Here is a 13,888-nt window from a genome sequence, read left to right on the forward strand (position 1 = left end):
ACATGCAGTATATCCTGCACCTATTCCCATAGTGAAGATAAGTGCAATATATTTCTTAAAAATCTAGAGACAGTGATGCGACTCACTTTCGTCCTAAACTGAGTAATGCGTTTCCAATGGCCCGTTTAAACTGGCTCAGACTGTGAAAAATCCAGAGGCACAAACTCTTTTCAGCCATTATGGGAACTTTGCAAACAAGACTTCACTCAGTTTAAAGATTCGACGTTTGTATTTTCTGATTGGTGTAAATTATTAATAAATTTGCTGTGATTCGCTAAATAGTAGAGGGTGTAATCATCCATGTTTTCATTTATTTTTTTTCCTAATATCAAACTTATGTTTGTAAAAGGCATAGTTCACTTCATTGAGTTTGTAAAAACGGAACAAAACCCAAAGTGTAAGTGGTTAAATGGGTGATTATATGCAGGGCTATTTCTAAGCTAACCAGCTGCTGGCTATAATTTTTATTTAGCATGCAGACATGAAAGTGGTATTAATCTTCTTATATAACTCTTGTACATAAACATACATAAACATATCAAAGCTGGCTGAAGAACAGCCCCTGTTCTTACACCCATGCAAGGGCATAAAAGTGCTCTTATGACACCTTGTAATGAGTCAATTCATTCAAATAAGGCTATTTTATTCATTAAAAATGTGTGTGCTGATACTCAGCAGTAATGATAGTCAAGGCCACACACACACACAGACACACACACACACACACACACACACACACACACACACACACACACACCAAATTAAGGAGGTCAGAGAGGGACACAGTGTTTAGCCAGTGGCGTCAGTGACACAGACATGGCCTGAGGAAATAACCTTTCAGAGCTGCCCATAGCCAGAAGTACTACATGGGACTCCCTTTGAAGAAAACACATCCAAAAGGACTTGAGAGACAAAAAGGTTAGGATAGGCTTTCAGTGATCTTACGTGGCCTTCTTTCATGAAGGACAAATAAGACAACAAAGGGACTGAGGAGACAGTTGACATCTTACCGGAAGCAAAAAAAGCAGATGTTATCTGGGGTTTTAAAGTCATAGCAGTGAATTAACAGAATAATAATTGTTTTATTATTTCATGATACTGATATCTCACAGTACTGTTAATTTTGGCACCTCATTTTGTTTGTCTTTTGACCAAAATGTAAATTAGTCATATTTCAGTCATTTTGATATATTTTGTTTTAGTCAACAAAAATGTAAGACATCAAGTTTTTGTAAGTAAAAGAATTTTCACTTTAATAAGTTACATTAAAATATCAAGTAAAAGTCATTTTCTTTGAAGAAGAATAACACTGATACTTTAATTTCAATCAAGAAAATGACACCTAAATCATATAATGTTATTTTGCACCAGAAACCATTTAAATTTGTTACTTAAAAAAAAAAAAATTCCAATAGTTAGCGTTATCCACCGTTTTAAAAACAGCTGTGCAGTTGGCTTCATGAGACCGTTTGTGATACATCCCTCCATAGCCTTGGTACAGATTAAAGAAATCTGAGATAAATTAACCATTAAATGCCATCTATTCTCCTAATCATGTTAAAGAGGGATTGCCTTCATAGACGTTTCCTAATCTGATTACATCTGATAGCACTTGCAGAATGGCACTGCCTTTGTTTCCTGTATCTTCATGGGATCTCGTGTAAATGTCAAAAGCTTTTACCTCTGACGCACGCAGACTGCACAACTAGTTTTACCAAAAGCAAAGGAGATAACAAAACAGAAACAGGAATAATATGAACTGTATAATTGAAGGGCTTTGCATTTCATAGCCTGTGCCTATTCCCATATTAAAGATAAGTGCAATATATTTTATTAAAAATGTATATGTGACAGTGACTCACAATAGTTAATCTTTGTCCTAAACTGAGTAATGCGTTTCCAATGGCCCGTTAAAACTGGCTCAGACTGTGAAAAATCCAGAGGCACAAACTCTTTTCAGCCCTTATGGGAACTTTGCAAACAAGACTTCACTCAGTTTAAAGATCAACGTTTGTATTTTTTTGAATGGTGTAAATTATTAATACATTTGTGGTGATTAGCTAAATAGTAGAAGGTGTAATCATTCATGTTTTTTTTTTTTTTAATACCAAATTTATGTTTGTTAAAAGCATAATTTTGGTTAAACATTTATTTTCTTTCTTGATGAGACTTAGATGAGGATATATATATATATATATATATACACTGAATTAAAAATGAAACTATACTTGATGAAAAGCTGTCTGAAGAAGTTATATTATGTTCTTATAACACATTGTAATGTGTCAATACATTCAAATAAGGCTATTTCAATGGTTTTAGTTGCTTCAGTCAAAAAGATTTAAGCGTGTGCTGAGTCACGCACAGTATGTCAAAGTACCTGACGAAGATCTGATCAGTGAGAGTTTAACCTGAGAAGACCCCAACTGTCATAATTCCCCCTTAAACATCAAAGATCATCACCGAACTACTATGTATTTGTTTGTGTGTGTGTGTGTGTGTGTGTGTGTGTGTGTGTGTGTGTGTGTGTGTGTGTTCAGTGAGAGAAAGTTCAGTGATAGAGACTGAACTATGAAAAGTCAGGAGGGAGGGGGAAAAGACCCACAGCTTAGTACAATGATAGAACAGAAGGGGGAAGGGGGGGAAATCAAAGAATTGGAATAATTGGCATAATTCAAGGTAACTGGGCACAGTCAGGGGGAGTGTCAGTGTTGGGCGAATCTTTTGCCATCCTCAAAGAGAGACGGTCTGCACAATTAGCCACACGAACTCTGACCCCGCTCAGAATAATTAATGAATAACAGAGGGAATAAAGACAAAAAGGCGCAGAGCGGTCTGGTTGAGTGGCGAGCAAGGGTAATACATCAAAGAATGCTGTTAATTGGCCCTGTGGCTTTCATTCTTTGCCCTATTTCTTTCAATTCATTGACTCAAAATAATGGGTTCAGGTTCATTATCAACAGTTCGTAAGCCCTGGGAGTGCCAAAATTCAACAGGAGAGCCAGGGGTGTGTGTGAGTATGCTTGCCAGTGCATGTGTACAAAAATGTGTGTGTAATGGCTTAGCTTTCGTCTGGCTCCTGATGACATCAATCCCACACAGGGAAGAGTTGTATAGTTGTGTTGAGAAGAGAGCAACAGGCCACAATTATTAGGATTTGATTGTGCAAGAGCATACAAGTACAGTTTTTAATTGCGCGGTTGTGAATGCTACACGTGCCGTCACGATGCTGGAATATAACTGGTACGGACAGGTAAGTGAAGCTGACACACCTACTCTTGCTTTCAGATGTAAACACAGTGTTAATGTCTGCATACGTACCTGGGTGATAAGGCCTCAGATTTGCTTAAGTCAAATAATAATAAATGCATGTATGAAATAATCACATTTATTTTCAAATATTGCAGATTCATGTGTGTCATGTGCCTGTTTGTATGCCTTAGATAAAGAGCACCCTTGTTTCTGATAGCTGTAAAAAGACTTTGATAACTCCGTTAGATGTGAAATGTAGGGCTGAATTATATAAATTTAAATGACATTAGACTAACTTAAAATAAGTCAACCCTGAAATCTCTATTGGGATGATAATACCAAAAATAAATAGAATCAAAGCACAGCAAAAGGCACTGAGACTGATGACGTGAGCAGAGGAAAAATGACTGTGGCTTTTATATTATATTAGTTAGTCGCCGACTTTTTTGTATGGGTACAGACTCTTAAAAATTAAGTAATAATATTAATAATGACAATATCGTTATACAATTACAAAAACTTTTACAAAAATTAGCCATATCTTTTTGCATCATTGTCATTTCATTATGGGTATGTCGGCTAACATTTTGTCAGGACAGTGATGATTTGTGGAATTATTTACATTTATGATAAAACATGAAATACTGTATTAGACAAAAAGCAAAGCAGACTTGTAAAAAAGGTCAACTTTTCAAATCATACATTTACAAAAAGAAAAAACTGTGAGAACTTTAGGAACAAACATTTCACTTTAGTGTTAATGTTGATAATGATAATTACAAAGAATTGGGCTTTAATTCATTCTTAATGAAGCACAAAGTAGAAAATTCAACAGTAGTGTCTTATAACAGCACATATGAGAGGCTGCTCTTCTTCTTCTTTGTATTTACATTAACCCATTTATTCCAACTACCTTATATGATACCAGGTCGTGGGACCAGGTGCCTTTCATTTTCATTCACCTTTAGTTCACTTCTCTCACCATTATAGTGTCTGTTTAGTTCCATTATAGTGTCTGATTAGTTCCATTATAGTGTCTGTCTAGTTCCATTATAGTGTCTGTTTAGTTCCCTGAATCTTTCTTTATCTGTGTGTGACTCTCATTTGCATTTTTTCCTTGCGTTCACTAACTCTAACAGGCAAAACAAAAGGTGCAGTTTTGGGACGAAAACCCCAGGTCACGTGAAATTACTCCCACTCACGCACAGAACCAGACACACCATAAAAGAGCGATGGGGCAGGAGGGGTGGTTAACTCAATTACTGTAACTTATTTTTACTCACGGCACATGATTTTTTGAGAAATACCTCGCTGTTTGTTACACACTGAAATATTTCAGCCAATCCTCTTGGCCAACCACGGCACAGTTGTTTCCCCTCTCTGCTAGTCTTTTTATTGCCATATGAAAATAGTCCCATACCTGGGTGAGCCATGTCAAGCAATTAATACCCTGAAATACGCCTTTTAAGTAAGTCTTTTGGTCTCTGGGGCTCCCCATTGTGATGAAACGATTGGTGTCGTCTCACGTTAGCCTCGCACAGGTGCCTTCTCTGCCTGCACATCAGATCATTAACATAACCAGAAATGGGGAGAGAGAGGCTGATAGAGATAAAGAGATAGACAGAGAAGGAGTAAGATTGCTTTAAGTCAGAATGCACTCTTGACCTCTGGGTAGTTCAGAGTGCTAAAGACACACACACACACACACACACACACACACACACACACACACACACACACACACACACACACACACACACACACACACACAAACACACACAATGAGGGGTGTTAATGTAGGCTACTGCATTAAACATTACATTATCATCATGTTGTACTGCAGATAAGAGGATGAGTCAGCAGTTTTTTTGTTATTCTTGCTTGGTGGTGTGTTCAAGGATGTTCGCAGATCTAAGATTTCGGTGCATTACATTCAAAAGTTACAGTATGTTATGAGAATATCTTAGCCAGATAAAAAAAATATATAATTTTTTGCATTAATGAATGTTATGCAGAAAGATAATAACAATTTGACATAAATAGACAGAATAGACAGAAATGTAGATAGAAGTTCTGTGTGATGGATTATGTTAACCTAAGTTTGTGTAAGATGATTTCTATTACATGCTGGAACCAACTGAGACCAATGGCTGTTTAGAACGCAGGAAATCAATCTCAAAACGTATGGTATGCTTCAGAAAATGGTCAGCTGTAATGTTAAGTGTATGTAATGGGCTAAAACACGCACAACCACCAGCAAGTTGCTTTAATCCCTAATGCATTTGCACCGATGCAAACTGTGTCCACTTCTATGTGCACAGTTTGGCTCGTGGCACTCAAACACACAGAGATGAAAATGAGCGGACATGATTTTTAATTACAGAATTACAACAAAGTTTCATTGTCATTTTTGGTTCACAGAGTAGATCTGTCATTGTGAAAACTTCACAGACAACGGGGGGAAAAAAACAGTAAAGCAACATTCGTTTTAGTTCATGCTTGCATTATCATCGTGTAAGTGGGATAAATGCAACGCATGAATAAACACTGACTCCGGTGGGAGCAGAGGAGAGTGAGTGGAGTGCAGAGAGGATTTAAAAATACACCTTTTCTTATTTGTAATTTAGAGAACTGAAGTAGGAGACATTGTGTGACCTGCAGTAAAACCTTTGAACATATTTGCATATTTATAGGTTTAGAATTGATAAATCGATTTGAAATTGATCAATGAGGGGAGGAGGAGTAGATGAAATTTTAAGAATGTTGAACTAGTTTACTGAAATTATGAATTTTTATGTTGTAAAACACTGTGTGGATCTTAAAAAAAGATAATGCATTATAAAAGTATAATTGTCCACGTTTTTTTTTTATTTAACAGCTTTACCTAAATCAGCACCTTTTTAACTTTTTTAAGCACGTCCCTGTTTGTGTACCAAGCATAGTGTGCGTGCGCTGTGCACAAGCCTAAAATATTTGCGCTGTTAAAATAACAATGAAATGCTGCGTTATTGACTTTAGACCAGGTTTTTGTTGGTCAATGGTGCGATCACTTTCAGCTCCAAGAATGCACCTGAACACACCTCCCTGTAAGACCATGGGCGCACAGATGGGCGCACAGATGGGCGCAGGTGCATTTGCTATTTAAACGACGTGGGCGTTGGACTGGAAATTGACAACTGCGTCGGTCTTAAATTAGCAAAAACACTTGCTCTGGGCTTTGCGCTGCGCCGGGTGCAAGATAGGGCCCCTCAATGTTAAGAGGATTATGGTCATTTTCTTGACACTGGGGGTGGAGACGGGGGTAAATACAGGGATGGACAGATGAGCAGGGTTTGTGCTTTGTATCTCTAATGCTACTGCCAGAAAAGAACGCAGATTTTGGACAATTCTTCAAAACCCGGGGTTAAATTCAAGGACAGGAAGGAGGATTGAAGCCAATGTTTTTAACATTCTCGCCTTGGCAACGACAGCATGGTTAAGGTTAGGGAAGGTTGTGGTTATGGCAAATAACCTATGGTTAAGGAAATAAAACTCAGATTTAAGTTACGGTTAATGTTGGTCTATGGGAAGCGTATTCCAGTCTCCTGCATGAAAGTTAGACGCACTACACGCCCATCCACCACGCTGACCTCCACATCCTAACTTTGTGCCAACATACTGCTTCCTGCACTGGTACTGAACATTGGCAAACGGATGTAAAACGTGAGGTGCGGATTTGTCCAATATTGACGTTTTTTTTCTTGGTATCCTGGGCTGACATCCCACGTGTTGTTAGGTTTAGGCTAGTCTGGATCAACGGAAGTACATTTCCAGGATAATTGCCTGACAGATGTTCCTCACCTTCCGCTCTCTGCCTGTGGCCGTTCTTAAACTCTGTTCGCTACGGGAAACAACAACAAATTTCGAGCTAGCAAGCTACACGCTGAAAATGGCAGGCTTTGAAGAAAATTTGGATCAGGCAACAAGGCAGGTCTGCTTGGTTCTTTTAGAGAATGATTGTAAAGATTTTACTACAGCATTTACTATCTAACTAGGATGTTTTGGGACCGAAATTAGAGGATTGCTATGGACGAAGTATACACAGCAATACACTGGTAAGCAAATTACGTTTAACCATGTATCCAGCTCATTTAAATAGCTCACGTTACTGTATTGTGTGTGTCATTTTCATTTGCGGGGTGCAAATGTTCCACCAAAACAAGTTCCTTCTCAACGTTATTTTGCAGAACTACTGTTACTGTGACGGAGCTTGGTGCCACCTAAGACGATTGTGACTGGTTTAAAGAAATACAAACAATTTTCCTATCCCAGAATGTATGTGTGGTGTAGCCAGACCTTACTCCACAGCGCTGTGGAGATATGTCTGTCAATGTGAGACTAGGTTTAGGCAATTAAAACACAACAATTTCCTTTATGAATGACATCTAGTTGCTTCCTCTTGGTTGGAGATTAAAACCAAACATGCTGGCTCAATTCTGGGTTCAGGGGGGGTTATTCAAGTCCTGCATGTGAAGTTTGCAAAGGACCAGGTCTGAGATGATGGTGCAGCTGTTTAGTTTTGGCGAACCTTATACGGGGAAAAGAAGTGGCTGGCATGTGCATCTGAGGAGGCACGTGGTAGTCTACACCAGAAGAATTGGCAAAAACTCTGTAACACACTTGGAACTGGCAGCACCTAAATGATGGAAAAAATAAATTGAACTCAGGCACAGCTAATTACCCAATTTACCCAAGACGGCTGACGGAGTAGCATGATCTAATAAAAGAACCGGAAAATAATTAGATATTGATTATATTAACAAAAAGGAAAAAAAAGGAGATTTATGTCCTCTATACTACACTAATTTGGGCAGGATGGAGATTTTTCAGTAAACATTTAGTAACATTTATTAATTTGGAAACTTGGGATTACACATGATCATAATATTGCTGAGAGGGATTCAAGCTAATACACAAGAACTTTGATGTAACAACAACATGACCTGGATGCAGGTCCGTATAAAACTGAACAGACCTGCATGTGATCAAAGCCTGAGCTCTTCTCACTTTCATTGCTGGTCTTCCTCTCATACATCGCTGGGATGAGGAGCACTGGCACTCCTGCATTCGTCACAGCAGCTTACTCATTCAAACGGCAGAGACACAAAGATAGCCAAACAGAGTGAACAAACGGCTCTTTGTCCACAGCACTAACCATTTATGACTAGTTCTGGTAAGGTCAAAGTTGATTTAATTTTCTGCTTAGTTCTCATTAAACAGCTATTGCATTATTTAATTTCCCACAATTAAGTTAACGGAGGAGGGGTAATCAATACATCTCCCCCAAAAGCTTTTGAACAGTGGCTTGCAAATCTAGCCCACAAATGCACTTTATGTTGGTTAGGGAGAGTAGTAGCTTCTTTTTTTTATGCCATGTTGAGCTTCAAAAGGAGCTGCATTGAAATAGTTTAGATTTTTATCTATACTCTTTTCAGCTGAATCTTATTCAATTATAGTATTTCTTGTAGTTCTCTTAAGATTTGCACAAAGATAAGCAAGTTATTAGGAAATATAAACATAACGTTTCCAGTCACTATTCACTGTACTGTACTCTAGTAAAGGGATTCCCATGATTCCCCAGTGATTGTGGACTATCTCAACTAAATAAAAAAAAATCTGATTTATGTTTTGATTATAAAATATAGCCCCATATTGAGTCTGGTGTAACACCTGTACAAAACAGGTTGCGGTTGAGAGTGAACGAAGAAGTCTAAACCGTGACAGATAAACAGTTGAAATAGTCAGCTAGAAGTAATTAATAAAAGGTTGAAATAGAGAGCTAGAAGTAATGAATAAATGGTTGAAATAGTTAGTGGTGAATGTTAATTGGTTAAAAAGCCAAAAATAGTGGATAGCCATTTTGCAGCTTATCCAAATATCTAAAGATAATGATTATATTTAGCCCATAATGAATTGTAAAAAGGGTACATTTAAGGATGACTGTACTAACTGAGAGCTAAATATCTTCATGCAATGCACAGAAAGGGGAAAGGAGAATATTTAAATGACTTCCACTGATGAAAAGAGTGACCTGTGAGTCCCAAAATGCCATCTGATGCACTATTATAAAGTATGATACTATGTAGAATTCCCTTCATATTGTGGAGTGAACAGTGAAATTGTGAATGATTTCAGAAAGAGCTAAAGTATCCTAAAAGCCAGTTATAATGTTCACAAAAACCAGGGGAATAACTCCAGGTACTGTTGACAGCGACTTATCTCAAAGTTTCTTTGATTGTCAAACTCAATGAAGAGTGGTTTGAAGAAGAGTGTTTCGACACTGTAGCAACCCTGACAATGACAATGTACCGGTAGATACACAATGGTTGGTCTTTGGTTGAGAATCTCTCTTCTCCCAGACAGTATTATTGGATATTTTTTCAGTCTGGACCTTCAGATCATCTTCATCTGCTGAAGGAGGAAAACTTCTCTGTGCTCACCTTAAATCTTAGTTTAACACATGTACATGCAAGATCATTTTGTAACATCGGCACTAGTTAGGAGGTCAATCATGCTCCAGTATGCAACTAAACAAGTGTGAGACGGAAACTTGAAACCTCCAGCCTCCTAGCAAAAGAAAGCAAATATAGCTCATTGTCCACAAGACAAACCATATAGGGACTAATTCTTGGAAGGCCAAAGTACATTTCATTTTCTGCTTAGTTCTCATTAAACAGCTCTTGCATTATTTAATTTCCCAGAATCAAGTTAAGGGAGGGGGAACGGGGGAGTAATCAATATATCTCAACTTCATCTCCCTTATTGAGTCTGGACCATTTATTCTTGTTGTTCTTGTTCTGCTACAGTCTGGACAATACCTTCAGATACATAACTACTTTACAATCAATGGTTTAATACAGGATATTACTATGTACTTGTACTATGGGGACACTGGTAAATACACTGGAATGAGACAGTGATACTACTGTATTTAGAGTCAGAAACAATAGTTCTTTTTTTATTTACAAATGAATGATGATGAATAATGCCCATGAATGATATAAGCCCCCTTCATTCCTTTTAATAAAATCTTTACTGACTCTTTCTTCAAAATGTTTGCAAAGTGGACAAATAGTCAAAACACTTGAATCTGGTGTCCCCTTATTTTTATGTCACACTTTGTAAGTTAAAAAGAATTAATGAAAAGTTCAAATGACTTAGTAATTCAACCTTTTTCTTACTTTTTTCTTTTTTTTTTAAGAAACAATAACTAAATTACTCCATCGTGGTATTAACTTGTGTTTCAGGCTATATACACCCTGACGTAACCGGTTTTCTTATGTTAGATGCTGTTATATCTCCTCTTTTTAAAGTTATCATGGACTTTTACTAATGCCTGTTGTCTAGACAGAAAATTCTAAGAAACATTTAAAGCAACAACAACATTTTTTATAAAATCTATTTTTCTAATAAATATCATAATAAAGCATTTAAAATTGAGGCAATTAAGATAAAAAAAAACACACAGCACATTGTTTTTTGAATTATCCCATCATTAAAAGTTCACTTCAAATCAAGAAATGTAAAAGCTTCTTTTCAGAGTGTAACGTAAACTGCTTTCTCTGTGTAGTGAGCATTTTGTCTTTAGGCTGTTGCCCAGGCTTGAAAGGCTTTTACTTTGGTGAGCTGGGACGCAATCAATCATGTGCATAATTTTAATAAGACTTCATCTTCATAGTTATAGTTGGAGCCCACCGGGGGCTTCTTTTCACTGTCTGCCAAAGTGAGAGATTAAAGTTGTCTACAGTACAGCTTTCTGACATCATTCAGAGGGGCAACGCTAAGCACCGGTCTATCCTGTTCTAGCTCACTGGACAGTGAGGGTCAAGGATGAGGTTCCCCTTTCAGGACCGTAACCACTACAGCAGTTTACCCACAATCCTCTGCTCTGTATTGCTCAGCAGCTTTGCAAGCTGTGGCTTGTACTTGTCTTTGAACGGTGAAGATTAGATCCCATTTCCTTTTGTTTGTTTACCTGTATGCCCTTTTATCAACGACTATGTTTTCATACACACAATATTCCAGTGTCTGCCTTAATTCTGATAAAAAACAACATGGCTAATGAAAGTAAATATTCCACTAATATTTCAGTTTACATGCAGACATGTAAAAAGGGAATTTTTCAAAGTTTTCCAGCGGTGGCGGACTTGTTCGACTGTGCAAACTCCCTCCCTCTTTCATTCCTTCAAGCTTCCTGAAAAGGTCTCCGTTGTAATATTTGTGCATATCCAAAAATCTGTTAATATCCAAGTCTTTCATAATGTTTAAAAGTACATGTGTTTCTCCTTCCAACCAGAGATGTGGGCTTTTCTTTTGGGCATGCATCTCTACTGCAGCATTGCAAACTGTTGGCTGGTTGGTCTGTGTACAACAACCATAGCAACGTACACATAGACTGTGAAAAATAGAACGCACAGAGCTGACCATAAGCCATAAACAGGCAAGAGGCCGTAAACCGCCGCAAACGGCGGTAAAAACCCTTATTGAGACGCATTTTCCGAATGCTCTGTATACCTTTCCAAAGAATGTTTCTAAAACACGAATAATACCGACAAATCCAACATGTCTTGAAGCTATAGTGCGTAGTTTCTGCGCATCCACACAATACAAGTCTTTTGTGATTGCGCACCACCCACACCCCTCCACCACGCAGTTGCTTATAACCAAGGAGGACACAGAGGATTAAAAAAACATGATGGACTGTTCAGAAGAGGTAATTATCTTCGCTTGATTTTCTGCCCGTGAAAGTCGCCGGACGACACCATATGTAAGGGACATTAATTAATATAAAAAAAGTAACGGCTTTGTTCGGAAAGTGCTATATTCGGAAAAAGGCCTTATTCGTAATATCCAAACGGAATATGCTGTTTACAGTACCAATATCAAATTCAGGATAGAATCAATAAATTCAGATTTTATATTTTAACTTCAGTTAAAAAATTGTGTGCACCTTTACGTCTTTAGAGTGACAAAAAGTTTGTGTTTTTAGGTTGTCCCAACAAAAATATCGCGGGCACAGAATAGGACTGTAGTATGTGATAAAGGATGCTATAATTAGGTTGCAAAGTTGACTAAAGGCCTAATAAAGGTAAGTTTAGACTTGGTGTAAATTTGTCTCCCTTCCTTTTCTTCATGTCTCTCTACATTTCTGAAATTGATTAAGTAAGCCTTGTAAAAAGTGCACAATTATTTTGCTTTAGTTTAAACATTTTAAGCCTGGTAACATATGATGGTTTAAGTTTGTTTGCTCCCCCTCACATATCTCTACTGACTTTGTATGCAATCATGTTATGTCTAATGGTAAGTTGCACCTAAAATGTGTTTTGATTAGTCTTTTAGTATCTGTAATAGCAAATATTTGGCTTGAATCAGCTGTATAATAAAGCTTTATTGCGGACCCAAGTCCATATAGCACATAATACAGTATACATAGTATAAAAATATTAAAAAAAGATACAATACATAATAATTACATATTAACCTATAGCAATATAACAATAATACATAAAAATTGCATATTAACCTATAAAATATACAGACTATTGCACCAATGCTGTCTTAACCTAGAAGTGTATCTATAACAGCTTTTCACAGGGCTGACTAGAACTTCAATTATGTGGTTCTCTGACTTGTCCAGGCGACACATGAAACTAAACATCAGTTGTCTTAAGAGTGCCTCACAGGTTGGCACTCTAGTTGACACAAACAAATGGCTGGCACTATGCCACCTAGGGACATGGAGCAGCAGCCTCATTGCATCATTATATGCAACCTTGAGCCTCTGCATACTCTTTTTCTTATATTCTTTTTCTGTATGTGTCTTGATGTATATCTTGAGTTATTCCTGAACAAAACCAGTCTAGACTAAGGCACGACATCATGCAACATGTTAGGATGTTGTAATCTGATGTTGACTTTATTATCTTTGCATTAGACAGTCATGGATCCTGGTAATCACGTTATAACAGGAATAAATCAGAAAAACAATTCTGATTGTAATCTACTATGAGTGATTCCAACCGTAACTGATGAAGTATGTTCTAATTTTTTTTAAATTCAGCAAACCTTTCTTGGCTATGTTTGCATTCAGTGTTAAGGTATTGCATGTAAGTTAGTCTCGCATTGCCATACCTTCCTCCACAGCGCTGCGGAGGAGGGTCTGACGAGTCCACACAGCATTCCGGGATGGGAGAAAAACAGGTCTGGTTTATTGCCATTTCTTTAAACCAATCACAATCGTCTTGGCCTGCTCTAAGCGCAGAGTGGCGCAATGGCACCTCTGCAAAATAGCCTTGAGAAGGAAATTGATTTGGTGGAACTTGTACGTTCAAAGGTTTTTTTAGTTGTGCAACAGAAAACTCATTGGCCAGATAGTCTAGCTAGCTGTCCGGATTTACCCTGCAGAGATCTGAGAAAAGGTTAACCATAGTCCTCATAAATCCACCGGAGTTTAAAATGCCAACACAAAGAAAGCCCAAGGCAACGGATATCCGACCTAAATTAGTTAAATCTGGCGGAATTTCTGGAAGTGGAACTTCGTGAATATAGACAGGGCTCCAGACTGTGACCAAATGGTCGCATTTTGTGACCAAAATTT

General features: G+C 37.6%; 1 protein-coding gene across 1 annotated transcript in view; it reads left to right on the forward strand.

Moving 5' to 3' along the window:
- Window positions 1–3,087: 3,087 nt before the first annotated feature.
- Window positions 3,088–13,888, forward strand: part of tfec (transcription factor EC) — a 28,501-nt gene continuing 17,700 nt past the window's right edge. The window contains exon 1 of the mRNA XM_039791840.1: window positions 3,088–3,253. Coding sequence (XP_039647774.1) covers window positions 3,227–3,253 — 27 coding nt within the window. The 5' untranslated portion in view covers window positions 3,088–3,226. The remainder of the gene's footprint in view (window positions 3,254–13,888) is intronic.

This window comes from Perca fluviatilis, chromosome 23 (genome assembly GCF_010015445.1).
Source record: "Perca fluviatilis chromosome 23, GENO_Pfluv_1.0, whole genome shotgun sequence".
NCBI classification, from domain to species: Eukaryota; Metazoa; Chordata; class Actinopteri; order Perciformes; family Percidae; genus Perca; species Perca fluviatilis.